This window comes from Rhinolophus ferrumequinum, chromosome 3 (genome assembly GCF_004115265.2).
Source record: "Rhinolophus ferrumequinum isolate MPI-CBG mRhiFer1 chromosome 3, mRhiFer1_v1.p, whole genome shotgun sequence".
Classification (NCBI taxonomy): Eukaryota; Metazoa; Chordata; class Mammalia; order Chiroptera; family Rhinolophidae; genus Rhinolophus; species Rhinolophus ferrumequinum.
The window spans coordinates 33,729,512-33,752,777 of NC_046286.1; the positions used below are offsets into that span (position 1 = coordinate 33,729,512).

At 32.9% G+C, this 23,266-nt stretch overlaps 1 protein-coding gene across 50 annotated transcripts in view; it reads left to right on the forward strand.

Annotated features, from left to right (window-relative positions):
* RIMS1 (regulating synaptic membrane exocytosis 1) overlaps window positions 1–23,266 on the forward strand; it is a 443,759-nt gene that overhangs the window by 299,324 nt on the left and 121,169 nt on the right. For 20 of the 50 annotated variants that reach the window (XM_033103252.1, XM_033103221.1, XM_033103238.1 and 17 more), the window contains 10 exons: window positions 796–842; window positions 2,847–2,959; window positions 4,892–5,022; window positions 5,588–5,759; window positions 5,887–6,040; window positions 7,439–7,510; window positions 12,082–12,238; window positions 12,981–13,106; window positions 14,666–14,728; window positions 19,128–19,217. In XM_033103252.1, the coding sequence (XP_032959143.1) occupies window positions 796–842; window positions 2,847–2,959; window positions 4,892–5,022; window positions 5,588–5,759; window positions 5,887–6,040; window positions 7,439–7,510; window positions 12,082–12,238; window positions 12,981–13,106; window positions 14,666–14,728; window positions 19,128–19,217 (1,125 nt within the window). The remainder of the gene's footprint in view (window positions 1–795; window positions 843–2,846; window positions 2,960–4,891; window positions 5,023–5,587; window positions 5,760–5,886; window positions 6,041–7,438; window positions 7,511–12,081; window positions 12,239–12,980; window positions 13,107–14,665; window positions 14,729–19,127; window positions 19,218–23,266) is intronic. The other 30 variants (XM_033103253.1, XM_033103256.1, XM_033103255.1 and 27 more) reach the window with 4 other exon arrangements.

The following is a 23,266-nucleotide window of genomic DNA, read 5'->3' on the forward strand; positions in this document are numbered from 1 at the left end:
CAATTCCTAAACCAAGCTGGTCCAGGGTTGCTAAGGTCACAGTGAATAAATGGATTAAGCTGAGGTTACATTAAATATTTATTCAGAGTAATTTGTGAGTGTGACAGAAATGGGTGTTCTCACAAGTCACTTTCTAATCATATAGTAAATGACCATATATTTAGCTAACTTCAGTATAGAGATATGAATCTCTATATAGGGTTATATATGTGTATATGAATTATATATTCACATATATAAAGTATTTTGGCTTTTTTGTTGCAAGCTTGTATCATTTTTAATTTTCAAAGCAATTCATCCTTTTCATTTTATTAACTTTGCCCATGATATTCACCACATTATTTTATTATCAAGAGATGTTTCCATCCCTTTCATTCAGTAAACTCTTTCAGATGTGTTTGTAAAGCATATTACTGATTTGTAAAATATGTGTCATTTTGATTTTCTAGAATTGAAGTAAAATATTACCTTTAACATTTTTTTATTTCCAAAACCTGCTGTTTTGGTAGTAAAAATATTGTGGTAATTTTAGCCACAATATTAGTCTGATTGTTGTCATGTTAAAGTGTTTTGCTATTAAATATGTAAAAACTTATTTTTACTGCAGTTTTTATTTTTGTGTGGTGTTTGACATTCATGCACATTAGTACTTGCCTTAATAGTAACTCCTGTCCATTTCCACACCTGTAAAAACCCAAAAGGACTTTTCACACCACTGAACTAAAATGTGGCTGTGATTGCCTCAGGCAGGGTATTTTAGCTAATGGGATTTTCACCATACCCTGTTTCTTTTAGTGACATTCCACGGATTCCCGAGAGCTCCCATCCTCCACTGGAGTCCAGTGAGTATAAGATTTCCTTGTTAGTGAACAAAATTGAATAAATATTGAAAAATAAAGATTTTCCATTTTCTTCAGATATTTGATATAAATGAATTGATGTTACTATACTAAGGTTATATCCAAAGATATCAGAAGTTGTCAACCATGACAAACATTGGAAACTCAAAATTCCATTTTAAGATTTTTCTTTTTCTACTTTTTTTTTGATCTACAAAAATCTTTACTGGCGATAATACCTTTCTGCATCAGTTATTGTATCGGTAGTAGTTCTAGTTGCTGTACATAAAAATTTATTATCCAGGGATTATTCAGTTTGATTGGTAATTAGGTCAGTCTCATGAGCAGTATAGTGAAGGAAACTGGCACGTTAACAGATGGGCTGAAAGCAGCACATCAGCATCCTGTATGATCATGGAAGTGAGTGTGTGGAATAAAGGTAAAGTACAATGGATATAAGTGGGTCAAGGGACAGTGAGGCTAGAGTGTTGAATTATCTAATGAGCATTAAAGACACTTCAGGTAAGAGAAGATGACAATGTGTACAATAAAGTATAAACAAGTAATGAAGTTTTCAATGAGAATGTGGAAGTGACCCAAATATTTACTTTGCTGTGGATCAGCGTTGAATTAATAATATTTGACTTCGATCACCAAATGTTATGTACCCCAGCTAATAAAAATATAAATACATGGTGACTTAAGGGGAAAACAAGTGACAGTGGTTGTAAAGAGGTATGAAATATATGAGTGAGATAAATGAGGAACCAGAGGTTAGGTTAGTATATCAAATGCATACCATCATGTTGTGCATACCGGCTAGAGATGAGCTCATGTTTGGTTTTGAGCTTTCTCATAACCCGTACACAAAGGGAAATGGAACCAAAAATGCATAATTTAAAGTGTTGATACTGTTTAAGGATAAACTGCTCTAATATTAAAAGCAAACTGATTGTTAGAAGCAACAGCATTCTTGTACTGAGACCCAAGGAAACAGTTATCCTAAGGATACTTGATAAAGAAGACATCCGAACAAAGAATTTTGTAGCACTTTTTCTTATAGTTAAAAGTCTTTGGCGGCCACAGAATGATGATATATGGCTTTATTTAAGCTTAATTTATATGCATAGGGAAAAAAATGTGTGGATGACATATCCTCAAGCAATGCTCCATAAATAGTTTTTTATCAGTAAAGCTAAGTTTTAAATGGCTGTGGGTTCAAGGTTATACTTGCTAGGATAATAGCATTATGCAGCAATTTTATACTGCTGATGGTGTCGGGGTATGCTTTAACAGTGATATGGGAAGAAAGAGTTTTCATTTGAAAAAGGAGAGAGAGGAGCCTCACTGATTGGCTGAGTGGGGAGCCAGCCTCCTCCACAAGAAGGTGAAGCAAGTCACTTGTGATGAATCCCTAGAGACAGGATTCTCTGACAACATTCAGTGTTTAGATTGCAAGAGCTAAACTGAGATGGATGGTAAATCTTATGTTAAAACAGGGTTGAATTGCAGGTTTAGATATACTCATAAATTATGTTATATATGCATGTATTCTAATTTCAGTAAGGATAGTTCAAATTGGATGATTCTTTAGCCAATATAATTAATGTAATGTGTACCATCTTTCTTATCACTAAAAGTGTGGAACCTTTCACCTACATGTGAGGCTTTACAAGGACCTAAACTGAACAATACCCTCTAGAAATGTAGAAAATCAATATCTACAAATTGAAGCGAATAAATACATCTGATTATATCATTTTAAATACCTTTCAAATAGGCAATTAATCAAAGAGGACAACGTGATAACTTTCTGTTACTATCCAATTGAAAATAGGTTCTGCTGGTATTAATGGTTTTTAATTATGGTTTTATGCAAATAACAGATGCAGTTAACATTTTATAAAAAATATTTATTCCCCTCACAAATGTTATAAATATGTTACTGAAGATTACTTAATTTTTTCATTTTTTCATTTTTTCATTTTTATTTATTTTTTATTTCAGGTTCAAGTTCCTTTGAATCTCAGAAGATGGAAAGGCCTTCCATTTCTGTTATTTCTCCAACAAGTCCTGGAGCTCTAAAAGATGCCCCACAAGTCTTACCAGGACAGCTTTCTGTATGTATTTTTTGTACATGTTGAAGACTATTGGTATTTACTCATACTGTTCTGAGTCTATCTTAAAAGAAATGTGTGGCCTTCTTTGAAGCCTGTGATATTTCCATGGTAATTTAACGCCATAATCTACTTCATCAATTGTTCATGCATTTATCAGATTATTCATTCCACATATTTATTTGGAAGTATTTATTGAGTGTCTACAATACGCCAGATGTTCTGAACATTAAATGATAACATAAGTAAATAAAATAGCCATTATATTTTGTGTGTTATATAAAAGTTTCTGAAGTAAGTAGTTGGTTAGACATAATTGACTTAGAAAGTCATGTTCCATTTACTTAACAACCTTGTGAGCCAGGAGCCTGAAATATTTAAATTTAAAATATTATGTTTAACATTTTTAGACATTTGATGAAACTCTATGCAGATATCACTCTGAAAAAGCTAGTTTTCCTCACTGTTGCCTTATTTATGCTCTGGGAAAAGCTGGAGTAAAGGAACTATGGCTATTAGGAAAAGCCACATCTATATAGTTTATGGTAAAATACTGGACATTTGTATGAATAACTAAAAGAATATCTTCCTTCAAATTATTCTATAAATGCTAGTTGATCTTTTGCTTCATTAATAAAGAGTGGATTTCTATAAGTCCGTTTTTGCTACTGTTGGTTTTACTTAAACAAGAAGATAACTGTAAGCTTGATGTTACTTTTAAAACCTTTTTTAGTTTTAACTTCTGTTTTTAGTAGATTGAATATCTTTGTAGAGTCTTTTGTGTTTATCTGCCCTGCATCTTTTTTTCTCATTGTGTGTTGTGTGTGTGTGTGTGTGTGTGTGTGTGTGTGTGTATGAATCTCTCATACACTCCACTTCTATTTTAAGAGGGACAAAAATACATTTTGGTTTTATGAAAAATACATCTCTGAAATTAACTGAGAACAGAGATAACAATTCATACAGATCCAGGCTTGAATCTTAATCTGCCCCTTACTGTGAAAGACCAATCCCATGGTAAATTATTTTATATGCAATAATGACTCTTAAATATGTTCCAGTTTATACCCATTAAACAGCTTATGTGCATAGTTCTTATTTAGCCATAAAACCAAAACTGGCTTCTGAATTTAAAAAATAATAATAATAATAAATTGTCTCCTGTCAACGCAACTGTATTGACTGCTGAAATTCTGGTTCTAGGGAGTCTAACAATAGTTTTTCAGTGTGTCATTTCCCAATTTTCTTTATACAAACTTCATGAAATATTTGGCCTTCATTAGTTTGAATGCATCATTTATGTATGGAACCTTCCTTTGTTCTTTTTCCCCTTCTCTCATGAAATTCACCTATGATAGGTTAATTATAAAAATTAAATGAGAAAAAAAACCAGAAAACAACAGTACCTGGTGTAAAATAGGCCCACAGTAAACATGTTTCCTGATGTCTTCCAAATCACTTGTACATATTGTTCCTAACATCAAGTCTCATGCTATTTCAACTATATATGATACTACAAAATGTATTTGGCCAACTATAATCATTAAGCACTTATAATCACCAACCACTGGGGTAAGCATTTAAAACAAACAAACAAACAAACAAACAAAAACAAGGAAAGTGTTTTCAATATCTTTCACTTCCCTTAGTTTTGTATAAAATTTTTATCATTAGTTTTATTTTCATAACATGATATAAGAGAGTATAACACTGGACTTAATAACGCTCCATTATAAGTCCTGTTTAAAATGCATGAAGAGAAAAGTCAAGTTCTAGGTGTTAATGCTTTCAAATTGGTATTCTTTTCAGAAATAATACCTATAATTCAACTATATTGAAATTTAAAATTTCTTTCTTTGAAAATAATTTTAGTATTTTTTGATAAAATTATAGCTCATAATCTTTACAAGTAATTCCTTTCTTCATTGCTCCTAGGTGAAACTGTGGTATGATAAAGTGGGACACCAGCTGATTGTAAATGTTCTGCAAGCAACAGACCTACCTTCTAGAGTAGATGGGCGTCCCAGGAATCCCTATGTAAAAATGTATTTTCTTCCAGATAGAAGGTAGTGAATAATTTTAGAAAAAAATTTGCAACAATCTTTACTAATAGACACAGTGGAATTTCCCCTCCTGGGATATAATTTTACTTATTTTGTAAGCTTTATTGAGGTAAAATTGATATACCAAAAATTGCGCATATTTATGTATACATTTTGATGAGTGTGGACATATACATAAACCTTGATAGTTTTAAAATATAATAGATAATTCTCTGAGGGAATAAACTGCATTATCCCTGAGGAAAAAATCTCTCAAACCTTGTGATTTTTTTGGAAATAATCTGCCAAGTTTTAAATTTTTCATTATCTTAGTCATATGCCTATTAGTCTTTGATAGCTGTACATCACTTAGGATGTACCTTCGTATATGTCCACCTATAATCATAATCACTGCTTACACTGTAGTTAAAATTAGAATAGTATTAACCTCTACAGTGTTTTTAGACATATTAAAAGGTGTGAATTAAAAATAGTAAAAATCCCAATAGCAGTATTACATGTAACTACAGTAGATGGCAGCATATACTTGTTTTTGCTTTTTCATTTACAAAACATACTTATTTTTCAGTGATAAAAGTAAAAGGAGGACCAAAACAGTAAAGAAAGTACTAGAACCAAAGTGGAATCAAACTTTTGTCTATTCACATGTACATCGTAGAGATTTTAGAGAACGAATGTTAGAAATAACTGTGTGGGATCAACCAAGAGTGCAAGAAGAAGAAAGTGAATTTCTTGGAGAGGTGATGTATATTGTAAAGATTCAAGTCAAATGCTTATTGAAAGTTTTGCGATATGTATTAATTGGGGTTACTTTTTTATTATGTTTTGGTAAATGTGTTTGATTTAATTTGAGAACTGCCCTTTCAGATCCTCATAGAATTGGAGACAGCACTTTTAGATGATGAACCACATTGGTATAAACTTCAGACACATGATGAATCTTCACTACCTCTGCCTCAGCCATCACCTTTCATGTCAAGGCGACACATTCACGGAGAAAGCTCCAGCAAAAAACTACAAAGTAGGTTAAATTATGTTGTAATGATCTAGTTGGAGATTACCGTTCCAGATATTTTTTAAATGTTTTTTAGAGATCAAAATATTGGAAAATTATTCACCTATATAAAGATACCTGCAAAACTATTTTCTCCATTTTCCTAATGAAAGTTTTATATACAAGTATATACTGAGGGTGCCAAAAAAAACAACAACAACAAAAAAAACAATGTAACTTTGCTAACAATTGTCACTCCAGTAAACTTTAATTAAAAAAAAAAATGTATACAAGTGGACACTTGGGCCAACGTTGCTCAAGCAGTAGTTCGCCGTAATCGGAAGTTTCTGGATGCTGATGCACCTCTGATAATTGCAGAAGTCAAACGTGACTTATATTTATCTTTTGTTATTGGCATATGTTGAGTATTACAATTTTAATACAGTTTTCCTTTCTTAAAATGTATATACATTTTTTTTGTCACCCTCTGAACATTAGCGTAATTCCAGAGCTGAAAGTTTAGAAACTTTGATTTGTAATTCTTTGCGCATTACTGGTTCAGTTGTTAATGAGGGAATTGATAGAATAATTTCTGTCATTATCGATGGGTTACTACTTATATGTAGCAACATCATACAACTTTATAGTTCCTGGGTATTTTTAGTATTATTATTATTAAAAAAACTTTAGAAGAACATTGTAATATATGTATTATTCTTTTGGTGATTGAGAAAAACAGTATTTTTCTGTACATATATCCATTAAATTTTGAGTTATGGCTAAATATTTAATTGAGTTAGTGAAACTTAGAAGCTTCACTTTGGTAATCTAGAACCAAATTATATTCCTCATATAATTAAATATTTCATGCTAGTGCTTCTCCGATCAAGCATTTCCTCAAAATTAATGTTTAATGCAGTATAAGGGTAATTTTGAATGCTAAACATAAATATTTTATAAAGAGCCTTGATGTTCTTTCAAGAAGATGAGCTCAGTAGAGCTCCAGCGAAGAGAGATTTCTTTGAACCTTTGTACTCAGCCCCATCTTTCCTGAACTACAAAGGAGGGCACTTAACTGGGTAGAAAAAAAGGTAAAAAACTTTGCTATAGGCTTTTAGTATAATGCTTGAATTGAAGAATACTTTGAAAAGTCAAAATCTTAGTCAATGAAGTCCCCTTCCGTTTGTCTTCAGTGATTTTAAGGAAGAAATACTGAGAAAATGTTATCCTTGGAGAACAAACATTACTTTAACAAATCAGCTCATTATTTAGTTTGTATGATTCTTGTTCAGAAATATGTGGTAGTAATATAATTAGCTTGATATTAAAAAAAAAAAACAAAAAAAACAACACTGTGACCATGTCCTTTACATTTCATAAAACAATGAAACACTGAGGTATCTGTTTTGCCTTATTGCTGTGCAGGATCTCAGCGTATCAGTGACAGTGACATCTCAGATTTTGAGGTTGATGATGGTATTGGAGTAGTTCCTCCAGGTGTGTATGTGAAGAGCATGGCCCTGCTTCGCTGTGTTTCTCTGCTTGTTTTCACCGTCCATTTCCAGGCTTCTTCGGGATACTGATCTGGAGCTATGGCACAGGGAAATCAGTATTTTATTATTCCATGGTGACTTGTTTTCCAAATTATTAAGAACGTTTAAAATTGACTCGCAACTATTCATGAACATCCCCACTTATTTGAGTCTGATTCTTTCTTAGAAGCATGGCTGGTTAGGTTAAACTCATTATTTGGCAATGCTGTGAGCATAAGTGAAAATATGAATTTCATATTGAAAGGATATGTTTAATTTCCTTAAATAAAAATTATCCTGTGTCTTATATTGTATGTCTATGATTTTCCTTCCTGTTTCTGAAAATAATGTGGCCTTCCATGGAATATACTGAGAAAGGTGCATGGCAGGGTTTCAAATTGCATGTCGCATGTCTTCACTTTTAATGCTTTTGTGATGTGTTTACCACAGATTATAATAGGATGTGTATGTATGTTTTCAAATAAGGAAATGCTTTAGAGAGATTCCGTATTCATTCCAAGTCAACATTTTTGTCACTCTATAAGTTAGTAAAGATTTTTGACATTAGAGTTCAAATCTGTTTCTCATCTGACTCTTTTGTCAGAAAAATGAGTAAAACCAAGTATTGAAGGCTTATTTTCTTGGCACTGATCCTGTACTATTTCCTTGACTTACTAATAAAAACTAAGGAAATATAAAATACGAAGTAATTAAAGAAAAAATGTTGGGACATATAAATATGAGTTATTAAAGGCTTTGTTTGCTTTAGGACAGTGTTGATATATGTCCTCTTAATTTACGTAATTTCTCAGATGGGGATACACTTAATTTGAGGGCAGTGATTTTGGCAAAGTCAATAGACAGATTCCACACTAGTGACTAAATTCACAATTTGGAGAGGTGCATACAACTTCATTAAAACTTGAAGAAAATTATAGAGTTCTCTAAAATTAGGTTTCATTTGCTTCCATAATTTAGAGAAAACATAGTATTTAATTGCTGTATTAAAATTGAAAATAGTCCTAAAAACAATAAAATTGGTGGTGTGCACATCTACATATTAATACTTAGATATTACTCTTGGATATCAGATCTTCAGGAGAGTTTAGATAATCGTGGGTAATAGTGGATAACATTTCATACTTTGTTTTCTTTTTTCTTTGTTTTTTATTCCTAAAAGGATCGTAATAATTGGATACATTCTTCACAGAAACTTTAACAGAAAATTTAGTAGAATATTATTTTTTTAATGAAATTGAAAGCAGCAAAGTGCTTGTGTATTAAATCCATTGGCATATTTAAATAGGAATCAAATGATTCCCAGTGGGAAAGTCATCAAACCTTCCTAACAAGAATGTTAGTTGTTAATCAGCCTTAATGCTGTTGTTATCAACTCATCTAAATAGAATTTACTTCTGTGGGTGGTGCTCATATTTTTTTTTCACCTAAAATTTCATATTTTATGATGAGGCAGCATAGTGAATGAATTAATTAATAAATGGCCAGTTCAATAAATAGTATAAAATGGTGAGTTTCTTCTCTTCCCCACAAGATCACAAGGACAACAGCCAAAATGGGAATTATGGGACCCACTGCAGATGGATATCACCAAAGAACACTGAATTATAAATATATTTATATTTCATACTGAAATATACCATATCATGGAGTTTGCAAACATATATAAGCTCTTTTATCATATAGAAATAGTATCTAAATTATTTATTCATTTTTCATTTAGCATTTAAAATATAATGAATAAATTACATAACCAATACTTAATATTTTATATTTTATATTCATAAATTAATAAAGAAGATAATGCAATTTATTCGTATTTTCAAGTGTGCCTTTATTGGCTTAAAATGGGTATATGGTAGCTTCAAGATATACATATGTGTGGCAAATATATGTACATACATATATACATATGTATATATGTATATATAGCAAATATATGTACATATATATGTACAAATATATGTACATATATATATATACATATGTATATATGTGTATATATATATATATAGCAAGCCACTCAGTATTATATAATACATTTTAAATACAGAGGAAAGATGAGCATGGGTGAAATAAAGGCAACCAGCTTGAAAAAAAAAAGTGAGGGGATAAGTTAACGAACAAGTGTGTTGATACATTCCCATATACTTTTAGAGGCTGATTACAGATCTGCTTATACATTTCCTAGCATCCAATATGAAGAGATGTAGATGCCAGTTCTACATATGTTTTAATGCACTCAGTGAAGTTTCTGGTTGTACCTAAAGAAGTTCAAAAGCTTGATTTAAATTTCCTACCATAGCCATACCTTACACTTTCTAATACCTTGACTTTTCTCAGAACCACAGAGTTCCATGCTCTTGTTTGATATATTTATTATGTTTCTCCACTTAGGGAATCTAAGGTTCTGAAAGCAGTTGAGATCTCCGGGACAACATTTTATTGCCTTTATAGTTATCATAGCCTTATTGTTATTTAAAATAAATTATTTTTATTTCTACTTAAGAAGAATAAAAATAATCCTATACAGATTGCCCTCATCTGAGGCAAGGCATCTGGCAACCTCAGCTTTTCAGAGCATTACTACAAATTCAGAAAATGGAAGAGAACCCTCTAACTTCTAACTTTGAGCCAACAGAAGCATTGAAATAAGCATAAAATAGCAGTTCCCTCCCACCTTTTTCTGAAGGTAGCATACATATTAACATGAAATTAAACATAATATGAAGAAAACCAAATTATTTTGTTAAAAGCAAAGAACTATGAATGTGTATTAGGATAGAATTAGAAAAGACACTAATTTCTATGTAACTACAAAGAACCCAAGAAAAAAATGAATTACACCTTTTTAACCATAAGATACCTAAATTTTCTAAAATGTCTTTCATAATAATTACTTACACCAAATCTGAAAATTCTCTTTATACATCTTGAATATTCATTGAAATATTGAAAATGTGCTCCCAATTCAATATTGACTTTCCATAATTGTTATATAATTGATACCAAATGTTATCAGATAATACCAAATATTAATTTAAAATGTTTAAGTAATTCAGACCTGGATTTAAATATCTTTGAAAACAACCAGTTTTTATAATGACCTATGAAATAAATCCACTACTTTTAAATGTAATTGGGCTCTTTCTAGACTTAACATTACAATTTATACATCTGAACAACAACAAAGAAACTTTCTACATTAAACTAAAAATAATAGCTTACTTGCTATTATTTTTGTTGCATAACGAAAGTTTATGAAATAACATTTATGTTTATGTTATTTGGTCATACTGATGATTTTAGAGTGACAAAAATGGTTGCGTTTCGTTGGTCTCAATGTTGTCAAATTGCAATTTATGAAATATTTCAAGACCTATGTTAAACTTAGTCAAAAGATCATACAATCACAAAAAATAAATTGTTGGAGAATTTTAGTCTGCTTTTAATAATGATTTATTTAGTTTGCCTTTAATAATGTTTCATGGCATATTTTAAAATAATGTGGGAGTTACTAAGTAAATAAATGAACAAGAGTTCAAGCTGCCCAGTTAAATTTAATGTTTTCCTGGTTCATTGACATCTTATGTAGTTCTATAAACAATTATTATTCTTTTGGCCACAGAATTTTTTATTTTCCTTTTAATAATACAAACAATGACCCTGTGAAAAAAGTTTAATTAAACTGTTACCATGGATTTGAGATTACTATTTTATCTTAAAATCCGAGATGATGTAAAACTTTTTTGCCTCAGAGGAGATTAACTTAGATTTTTAATTGCAGCTATGTTAACTGTATTAATTATGTTACTGCTGACATCTTTATGGAATAGCTTCAGATGTCTGGGGTAGATTTGATGATTGTATCTTTCGGAGGGTTAATTTTCTCTCTATTATTGCCATAGTTATCTCCATCCCATTCATTGTTTTCATTTGAAATTTGCAGTATTACCTGAGGTTTGCAAAATTCATGATCAATATTTGTAATAGTGAAGGTCTACTACTCTTCTTTGTTATTTAAAATTAGTAGGATATCATTTTCATTTTCTTACTAGTGAAGCGATCAGAAATTTAACTAAAATAATTTAGCCTTCGCAAGAAAAAGTAAGTTACATTTAAAGAGACACCAAATTTCTAAGCATTGACTTGTATATTAACTATAGTTCCCTGTCGGATGCTTGATTTTCATTGCTAAAAAACACTAACTCATTCATTCTTTCAATTAAAATAGTATCCCAACTCATCATAATGCTTGAGGCATCAATTGTCATATTTATATTCAGAATCTTCATGGTACCTTTGAACCAACAGTAATCTGTTCTTATGCATGTATATGTTGTTACACTCTGTGTACATACACACTTAATAGTTTTGAAAGTAAAGCTAATGATACTGATTGCATGGCATTTATCTTAATATGTCAGTGGCTGCTGTAGATACCTAAATTTGCTGTCTCCACATTAATGTTTACATTATAGGAGAATACTGATTGCTTCTTGTGTGTACTCTTGCCAGTAGGTTATAGATCTAGTGCTAGAGAAAGTAAATCTACAACATTAACTGTGCCAGAACAGCAAAGAACAACTCATCACCGCTCCCGTTCAGTCTCTCCTCATCGCGGCGACGATCAGGGAAGGCCGCGTTCACGTTTACCAAATGTGCCATTACAGAGGTAGGCTTTGCAATGGACTTTGTGTTCCTGACAGGACTTTGTTATTACAATACCATGTGAACTGCCACAGGCTTCTCACTGAAATGAAATGATGATTTGGTCAATCAGGTTATTTTTTTCAGAATCCTTTGTAGGCAAAAATGCCTGTTTATTCGCTACCCAGCATTTTGTTCTTTAATTTCAACATTCTGTTCATTAATGTCAAGAAATTTCCCAAGGAATGGAAGAATTTTACGTCCTAAGCACAGTTTCTGAATAACTGTCTTATATTCCATTTGCCAGTTTTCTCTCCTGTTAGGAGAAATCTTATGGTATGAATCAGACCTGTGGAGAGAAGTAACAAAGAGAATGAGATTAAACAACAGAATGTATTTTCAGGAAATTTAGGATTGTGTCTTTGAAGCACTTTAAATGCTTGGAAAAGTGTATAATACATAAGTAATACAGCACTCTATTTCATGAAATGCACTTCTGAAATTTTAATTAAGTATGCAGATAAAAATTGTAGTCCTTTTTTGATAGAGGTGCAAAAGAAGGTTGGAAAAATGCAGCAGAGGCAGAGTACGCATAGAGAATAAATACCTATAAATCATTAATAAAATAGGTGTTTGGTTATGATGCCAATGCTGTTTAAGCTATTCATTTGTTTGCCAGTTATTGTCAATTATTTCCCGTTAGTCTGCCTTCCTGATTTAAAATGATAACACCATTTGATGCATATGAATTTTTGTAATCATTTTAGGAGTTTAGATGAAATTCATCCAACAAGAAGGTCACGTTCTCCAACCAGACACCATGATGCCTCCCGAAGTCCAGTTGATCACAGATCCAGAGATGTGGATAGTCAGTATTTATCTGAACAAGACAGGTATTTGTTCAAATTATGATCTAAACGTTATCAATTTTTCTTTGTTTTAATATATGATAGATAATATAGTAAAGTAGAGAGTAAAAGTATTTCATCACTCAAAACTGAACAAGAACAACTGGTAAGATATGCTAACAGAAACGCAATTCTAGAAAATATTTGGTTAACATTATACTGTCATAATATATACATTTTTTAACAAATCAAAATTTTTATTTAGCCATGTTCAAATGCACAGCATTTTGTTGACTTAGATACTATCCTAAATTATAGAAGTGAGCCTACATACGCAATTTTCAAATATTTTATAGTTTTTGGGTTGCAGCCTTTGGGATGTTATTTATGTAATTATAAAATTGTGTATTTTATGTTATTAAAAATTTTGGACACAGGTCATCTGAAAGACAGTGTTGCAGAGGTTCTGTGAGAACTTCAATAATATTGTTGTATCCTTATTTTCCATAAAATAGAAAATATTGAGATGAATTATTTCTTATGAACAAATACTTCCTGGACACAATTACTGAAAAATCTACATTGTGATTGTTGTTTTGCATGCCCACAGTTTCTTCTCAAACTAATTGTATCTGTAGGATGTGCCTCACTACAAGCTCAGGGTCTGCGTTAAGGTGTTATAATACCCACCTTGTTGAATATTCTCTTCTGGCTTTTTGAAGTGGAGAAATTTTCAGGGAGGAGTCGGGAAATGATAGTGGTGCTAAATGATTGATATTTGCCCGTGTAGTCAGGGACACAGAACTCAAGCAGAGCTTCTTACCTCCCTAATTGTCATCCTACTGTGAAAAGTGGTGCCATGACCTTCAGAGAGTGGAGTTTATATTGGGCACAGGGTCAGGAGCTTCCCTGAGGAATCGGAATCCACACAACTGTTTGAGTCGAGTTGAATGAGGGGTACTTTGTCAACATTCATTGGGGCCACCATGAATTTAGGGGAGGAGGGACAAGAAGGAGACCAGGGCATTCAATAGAGTGGAATTAAAGCTTTATTTTAAAATTTTACCAATTTTTTAAATAAAACAGTCCTAATCAAGTATATTCTTGGTTGGTTAAGGAGAAACATAACATGTGATACTGTATTTTCAGTGGCTATAAAAGCCAAGAAAACTATTATCCTTTAAGTTGCTTAAAAGAAATAAAAAATTTGAGGATTCCCATTAGTATCAGAAAGGCCAGGATTATAGGCCTTTTAAAAGTTGTTAAAATACCCAAGTGTCTAGAATTGGAAATAGATTTGTGTCTTTTTGGGGGAAGGTTTGGTTTAGTTTAGTTTTGTTTTACTGTTCTGTAAAATCACTTTGAAATACAATAGCAAATCAGCAACTGCTAGGACTTTGACCATAATGTTTGTACTTTATTGTTTAAATTTTTTAAAATACTGTCATGTTTATTTTTGTTTAACTTCTCAAGCAAATATGCTAGTGCAGACAATCTGGTTTCTTCCCTCTTCATGTTTTCATCGGCATACCATTGGCCTATCCCATGTCATTTAATGCCTCATAATTTATCTGTTTCACTCACCACCCATCCTGTCTGTGCAGTGAGCTTCTTATGCTGCCCAGAGCAAAACGAGGACGAAGTGCAGAATGCCTACATACCGCCAGGTAAATACAGGGATTTGGTAATGGTAACTGTGTGTGATGACTCTCTTTCCATTCTCCTATTCTTCCATCTCTCCCTCCGTGGTATAATTACAGATACATAAAATTATCATAAAATTATTTTCCCAAGTAGTCAAAATTTGTTTCGTTTTATGTGGAGGTTGTGGGAAAGTTTCCAAATATACTTTAATTCTGATCCAGGCAGATTATTTGTAGATTCAAAATTCAGAGACTGAGAAGCCTCTGTGGAACTGTTGACACATTCCTAAAACTGAGGAACCAATTTCTGCAATTAAAATTCTAAGTACTGCCTGTGAGCGACCCCACTCCCAATGCGTACGCCTGTCTAGTCACAACAGGTCTCGTCTTCTGTGCATGGCAGTGTTACTGTTTTCATGATTATGAGTTTGTTTTGTTTTAGCCTTTTATATTTCTTTTTGGAATCTACTGTTGTTTATCTTGTTTGTTTTTAATAACATTTTTGCCAGTTCCTTTTTTAATGATTGAGCTTCAACTTCCTTTCAGTTAAAGAATGAGGATATCTGACCTGCTATCTTTCAAACCTTCCCTCCTTTCCTTCCCTCTCCAGTTCAGAAATGCTGCAGTACAAACTTTCTCATAAAGACGTGTAATGATAATGATGCTTCTTTAAACATGAAAGAAAAGGGGATGTAATATTTTCTAAATTGGAGCTTAGAACCTGATACTTTATTTTCTTCTCATTCTGTCTTGGATTTCATATCCAAAATAAATCTTCTTGCAGATGACTCATACCATAGACTGTAAATATTTCTTGTCAGTTTGGAGTTAATAGGAGGTAAGGAAGTAGTAAGTCAGTGAAACAAACCAACACAAACTCTGTCAAATATTTTGGCCTAAAGTAAGGAAGAAAGAGAAGGAAAGAGCTCTAACTGGAGTCCCTGCAGTGCAAGGACAAACAAATGCAGAATTATTGTTTCCATGTGGACCAAGTGGTTCTGCTCAATAACGCAAACGTGGTCGTGCTACTAAGAATTGTATTGACTTTCATATGTATAAAATTACCTTACTGATAACTACTGCCATGTTTGCTTGTAGTGCCACAGGAAAAAATAAGGAAATGTTAGTTGTGTTTGTGAAGTGGGAAAAAAATATAAAATTATAAATATTGTAAAAATTAACTCAAATTCTTTATAATGCTCAGCTGTCCAGGCTTACTGTTAGTTGTTCTTCCTAACAAGCAGTTTGTTAATAGGAATGATTTGTTTAGAAATTCAGAAAGTTTTCTCATAGTCCTGTTGCTCTGAGTATAACTGTAAAAAAAAAGAGGTGAAACAAAACAAAACCAAAAAAAAAAGAACTTTATTTTTATCAGGTACCTGGTGTGACCTGGTACAATTGTGTGGGTATTTCAAACATACACCAATAGTCTAAATAGAATAGCTAAATATGTATTTTTCTTTTCCTTATTTTCTACTTCTAAAGGTGAAATATCAAGATTTAAACAATATGATATACTATTAGTTTAATCATTTTGTACAATCTTATCTTCAAAATACATTGTATATTCATTTAGGAATTTTCAGAATAAAATTTGAGGATAAACTATTTTCCAGTAAATAAAGAAAATAGTTTTCATTGAGTACCAAGCATAGTGTTAAGTATTTAGTGTACTTTAGCTCAATTTCCTGACAGTAAATATATGAGGTAAATATTATCCTCATTTCACAGATGAGGAAAGATGATAAAGTTTAATTTGGTAACTAACAGAGCAAGGATTCAAAATCAGGTCGATTTGACATTTTCCACTGAGCTAGTTTTTCAAAAAATATGTTCTGAGGAGTTAGTTACTCCTGTGCAGCATTCCACCAATAAGAGTTTGTGAGTCAAACAGATTTTGGAAACTTTGCGAATTAAAGCCCTTCCCTGGAAATTTAATATGCGCAGCACATTAAGGGCATACACTCAAGAAATCTGTCTCATATTGTTTAATCCATTTTCCTTCACATTATTTAACCATCAAACTCCTTTTGCATAAAATATGTCCTGAGAAAGTAGTGTTGTACAGAAAATATTGTGGCTGCCTGACTGTGCCCTAGATGCTTTATACCTGTTACCTCATGCGAGTCTCACAGCATCCCTGTTAAGTATTGTTTCCCCCGTTCTATAGATGTAGCAAAAGGCTTAGCCACTTGACTTGAATTACCTAGGTTAGCAGCCAATGAGTGGGAGAGCCATGGTGGGAACTTAAACCTTCATATTACGAATTATATGCGATTTCCCATTTATCTTCCTATTCTCAGCTGACCCCTGTTAGACTTCCTAAAAAAAAAAAAATCATTTTTGAACCAGTTGCTTAGAAAAGTTATATAGCAACCTGTTACTAATGGTATTTGCCTAAGGTTAAGAGTTGAAGACTATTATCTGTAAAGCAGGCAGAATCCTTAGTTTTAGTAAAATCTGCCATCAATTTGCATTCAAATATGGGACTCTTAACAGACTTTCAAACTAAAGCTTTAAGATATTCCTTGGATTCTACCATAGGATAAACATGAGTGAACCAGTGGGATGTTTAATGTTTAGTATGTCCTCAGCAAATGTGTATTCCCTTCCCTGTTTATAATACTTTAATGTAAGTCAAAATGGACAATGGACTTTTATAATGAACAATTTATACAAACATTAATATTTTTAAAAATTAATTAACTGGACCTAATTTGCCCTTGGTGGTGTAGACAATCCAGAAGCCCTCATTGATTTTAAAGGAATTCAGATAAAGTTGGGCCTTGTTTCTGCCATTTTCTGCCACATCCGAATTCGTATCCTGGTTGGCATCTAATGCCCATCTCACCCACTTTCCAATGATAAATTATACCTATGGTTGGATTTCGATCCAGAAGCTTGTAAATGGAAGAACTTGCTTCAATAGAGTCCCTTCTTAATCTTTTCCCCTTTTCTTTTCTTTACCGTAGTTGAGTACCATAACCAACCTCATTCCTTGAATGGTAGTCAACTCTTTGCGTGTTCTTCGAATCGTAACTCTTGACCATATTTTAATTCACAAATCTCACAAATTATTTGGCTAGTACTTTCAGCTATGAGTTGTTTACTTCCATAGAAGCAGGTATCCTATTAAATCAGAAATTAAATAGTAAATTTAAATATTGGTGATTCAATAGTTTAGTTAGCAGATATTGTTCAAATTAAGGCAATTGAATTATTATTGAGTCCTTATCTTAATTATAAAGATAGATGTCTGTGATTTCATATTTTAATAACTTTAATCCTGCCTTCAAATAATTACCATGGTTCTTCTCAGAAAAAAAACCCAAAAAACAAAAGCTCCATCTATGTTTGTAGTTTTGTAGGCCTTCTACTTTTTCATATCCTAGTAAAATTTGCTTCATATATATTTTTCTGTCTCCTGCGTGTTTGTTTGGCCACGTTCCAGACATCTTGTAAGGCACTATAAAACATTACCGCCCAAGATGCCTTTGTTAGAGAACAGTTCTCACTGGAATATTTACAGGTAAGAGTCATGACAGTGAGTCCCGGTTATAAACTAATCCCTAATCCTTTGCCTATTAAAAATAGCGTATTTACGTTCTAATGAAGCATTAACATTTCCCTTGAAATTAATTATACCAGAGAAGCATTAAATTAATGGTATCTAAAAGTAGTTTTAATTATAAAATGTAGGAATCCTAGATTTCTCTAAATGAAATCTACTTATTCAAATATCAGAATTCTAGTTGTCTTTGTCATTTATCTTGTTTGTTTTACTTGTTGATTTTAATTGTGATAATTAATTTCATATTATTTTATTTTTGGATAATTTTAATTTGCGAAGCTCAATTCTGCCTGCACATACTAAAACCAAATCAGTGACTAGACAGGACTTTCCCCTTCGTCATGACTGCTTTAACTCAAGAGTATTGAGATTTACTGATGAAATAATGATTAGGTAAGAACATGTGGGAGTCATACCTTCCACTTCCCTTGTCTAGTGTTGTGAACCAAAATAGCTGAGTTGTAAAATTTTTCTCCTCTGATGTCCTTCATTTTGTTTTGGTGTGGCATCTGTCCTTGGTGATGAACTTTTAGGCGTTTTGTTTAAGTGCTTTCTGTATCCAGTTTTTTCATAAGTAGGTGTGATTTAGTGCCATTTTTCAGTCTGAGACCCTTTTTGAAAAACAATTATGCCAAGCAAGTCAAGCATAATCTTTGTTTAGTTTCATTTTCTAAACAAAATGTTACACTGTCATCCTGTCAGCTCTCTCACACTCCTACGGACTGAATCCCTGTGATTCTACATCTGATGTAAAGGGGACATTATTTTATGCTTTACTCTCTAACATGGTCTTCCTTTCTTTGTTTTCTTTGTCTTTCTCTTCTACCACTGGATGCAATGCACTGGCACTAGTGAACTGCAGCCCTCCCTTGACAGGGCTAAGAGTGCTAGTACCAACTGCTTGAGACCAGACACTAGTTTGCATTCACCAGAACGAGAAAGGTATAAAATAAAGACTTTCTTAATTTCCTATCGTTTGTACTAGTGATTTTTTTTCCAGTCACTTTGTTTTGTTTCATGTGACTTTCACAGGTTTATTCATTCATGTTCACATTGCTAATTGTCTCCATTCCCCCTTCCTTTATGATACATGTCTGTAGAGAGATATGTGTATGTGGATAAGCCCAAGAGTCCATATACACACATTTCCCTGAATGTTGTTGCAAATGGTGTGATGTAATTTGTAACTGCTTCTGGCTGCTGCTTTTCCCCTTCTGTTGCTTTCAGTCATTTTATTTACATACTATTCAGGGAGCCTTCAGTATGCTGATAATGTCATCAGGGCTAGTGAGTTAGCTAAAGGGGAGGATCACGTTTCTAATAGTTCCACTGATAAATAATATTTATAGGTTTCACAACAATCCTCCATAAACTCAAAACAAGAGTTCTGTTTAGATGGAGTATGTCCCCAGTGCATCTATGTTCACTTCTGAATCAAACTGCTCTTGGATATAGATCATGTTTTGCATTAAATTATATTTTGGCAGCAAAAAGTTGCATGTTCCCCATATATTTCCTGATGCCTTAAAAAATAAAAACACACACAAAAAATAAATGCACATAATATACGTATACATATGTGTACACACGTAATTTTGCTTAAAACTTTTAATTGATTAATACATAATTCTGATTTCAAATCAAATGTATTCAGTGATTATATGTTACACTGTCTCTGAATTGTGAGCAGCTAATTTTTCCATTAGATGGAACTTTCTATTCCAATAAGTTTGGTCATAGTTGATAGTTTGGGTTATAGTTGTTATCTCTTTTCAATTAGCAGTTATTCAGTAGAAATTTGCATACTAACTCTACAAATCATAAAGAAAATATTTAGTTGTGCTAACGTAATCTACTTCTTCAAAGGCTGCTGAAAGCTTTTCTTTAACAGTATTTCTAGTCTGATTCCATTCATTTATTTATGAGATGTTTATTTATAGAATAAAATCGAATAATAGGTACAAGTATACATACCTACTTTTAGTGTCTTTGTAAAATTGTACTAAAAAATCTTTTTTTTTATTTTGTATCCTTTAATATTTGTAAAATTTGTGATAGAAAAAAATGAAACCTAACTACATTTTGTATTCCTTTACCTTGTAATAGTTTTTTTTAGTTGAAATGACTATAGATTCTTCTAAAATCACAATTGAAGTTGTTTTATTTTCTTTAGTTATATATATATATATATATATATATAATATATATAATATACGTTTGGGTTTATTTACAATAAAAGATCCAGAAAGACTACTTATATCCTACTAAACACATCTAATAGATAAGGACTCTCCTTTATCTTTTCACTAGGAAATACCACTGCATGTTTACAAGAAGGTCTGGTTCTTATGCTTTCCCTTTCTTTTTATGAGAGTCTGTTTGAGGTCATTCATTCTCCCTTGTTCCCTGATTGGGAAGGAATAAGTTACAGGCCTGCTATTAACTTTCCCTTTCTCAGATTTCACAACAAATTATTGCTTAAATGTTGAGAGACATTGATTTTTAGAGCCACTGGAAAATAGTTACTTTTCTTGAATGTTTTGTCTTGTTTCTTGATCTTACATAAAAACCATAGCCTTACTGAAGGGTCATTAAAGGGTAGTCTCTACTTACTTCCTCAATTTTTTAATTTTCCAGGAAATCCTGCAGTCTGACTTCTGCTCCTTCCCACTCCACCACTATGCTGAAATTCTTCTCTAGATTATATTGGCTCTAGTTGTCCTGCAGCATCTTTCAGCATTTACATTTCACTGCCCTGTCACTTGAAGCTCTCCTCTCCTAAGTACTTGCTATAGATTTTCTTATGCCTCTGTTAGTATGGATTTTCTTAGCACCATCCTCAGTTTTCATCTTTTGCCCCAGACTTTCCATCCTGAAGTTATATTTCTAGCCAAAGTTTCCACTGTAAAACATATGAAGACAACACCTGATTGGCCAGGCCAGACCTTACCCCTGAGTAGCAGGCCTAATTTTATAAATGGTTGTCAGACCCTGTATACATCAAAGTTTAAATCAAATTCATTATCTCCCCGTACATCCTTTTACAGCAAAATGCTTCCTCTTTCTAAATTTTTCTCACATTTTATAGCCTTGACATGTAACCAAACACAGAATCTGGAAATACTTCTTCTGCTACTCTTTCACTTTCAGTGAGTCAATAAATCCTATCAATTAGCTTTTGAGAATCTCCGAAACGGATCCCTCAGCTTGATTATATTATAGCCCATCTCCAGTTCCAGTGTCACTCTTGCCCCGATTAATTTTCTCATATGCTCTAGTAATAGTTTGTATTACTTTTTATCTCCCTGGTTTTCTTTCCATTAAAATTAAAATGCTCTTTTCCTTTGTTGTCTGCTTAAAAATTCTACTCAGTCTTCAAAATTGCGTGTCAAATAGCCATATCTTCTATAAAATATTTCTTAACCACCACCCCACCACCACCACTACCACCACCACCACCGCCCCCCGCCACCAACACAGATGGTTCCCCCCCCCCCTTTTTTTTTTTTTTTCCAGTCAGACCATTGGCTTTCATTTCTGGGCCCATGTACTATTATATATATAGCTATCGAAACACATTCTGTTTTACTCAGTAGTGTGTTTGATTCTTTCACACTACTGTACTCCTTGGGGCGGGAGGGAGTCCTCTCCTTTCTGCCCTTTGCCATCTCTTATGATAACATTACTTTTTTTTTCTTAATAAATGTTCAATTTGGGGCCTTGGGGGACTTAAAAAAACACTCCCTATTATCTGCCCCCAAATTTGGATCTAATTGTAAGCTAGACCCAAGAAGTGCAAGATGGGAGAGGTAATTATCACCATAAATACAATGGACAAATTTAAAAGCTGTGCCTTTAGGTCTGTAAGCTTTCTAATTATTCACCCCAGAATCAGCCAGATTCATTGAACCACAAGAGGCTCCTGCTACTGCTCAGGCCTTCCATCTTTCAGCTACTTTGTGGGTTTGTTTGCTCTGGTGGTTGCTGTTTGCAGGCAGCCTGATTTGGAAGGAGGAATCCAGAAAGGGCTAAGTTATCAGTACCTGATTCTTTAAAACCGGCACCTCTCCTAGAAGCCACTCCTCCTTCCTTGAGGTGGAGTGAGGGGGAAGCATGGAGAGAGACCAGGAACACTACTTGAATGAATTTCCCTCCACATGGAAACCTGAAGCCTAAGGGACGGAAAATAAACCTTATTTCAAAGCATAACTGTCTATATTAATTTCAATTTAAAACACTAGTGGGGAAAATATGTAAAGGACTAAAATGAATAATGGGAATAGACGTTGAAAATACATACTGTATGATCAGTTATCTCATTTTTTTCAGATTTGGTTTCCAATGTTACACTAGTTCACACATATTTTTATTTGAACTATATATGGAATGACTGATTTATATTTCCATATAATTTATCTTTTAGATAACGAAGCCACTTACCTGTGTTGTGTCAAGAGATGTGCACCATTGAAAGATGTGTACATATGCAAGTGTGTATGTCAATTACACACTTAAACACATACACATTTGTTTTGAGATGTGTCAGTGCGGAGAGGTGGGGGCGGGAAGCCATAACATAGAATCATTTAACTGCTTTCTGAGGCCTGTTCTCATTCCTTTATATCTTATCAGTGGGTCCCCTCACCACTGTTAATTTCTTCGTTAAGCTTTTCATTATTTCTTACCTGTATTACCACCTAACCAGAGGCTTATATCCTTATCTACTTACATATTTACAAACACTTGTTGATTACTTATTCTGTGCTGTGTTATTAATTTAACTGTCAAAACATTATGTTTCCCTTATACAAGGAGCTCACAGCCTGTTAATTCAGTCCCATAGCCATTAAAGTCACCTTTCTTCTTCTGTTCTGAGCCCAGTGAAAGAGATGGGCTCCCAACAAATAGATGTCCCTGAATTAATGAATTTCGAATACCTGACATTAAAGTACTCATAACGTAACTAACCAATGTAACTTATAGGCAAGCTG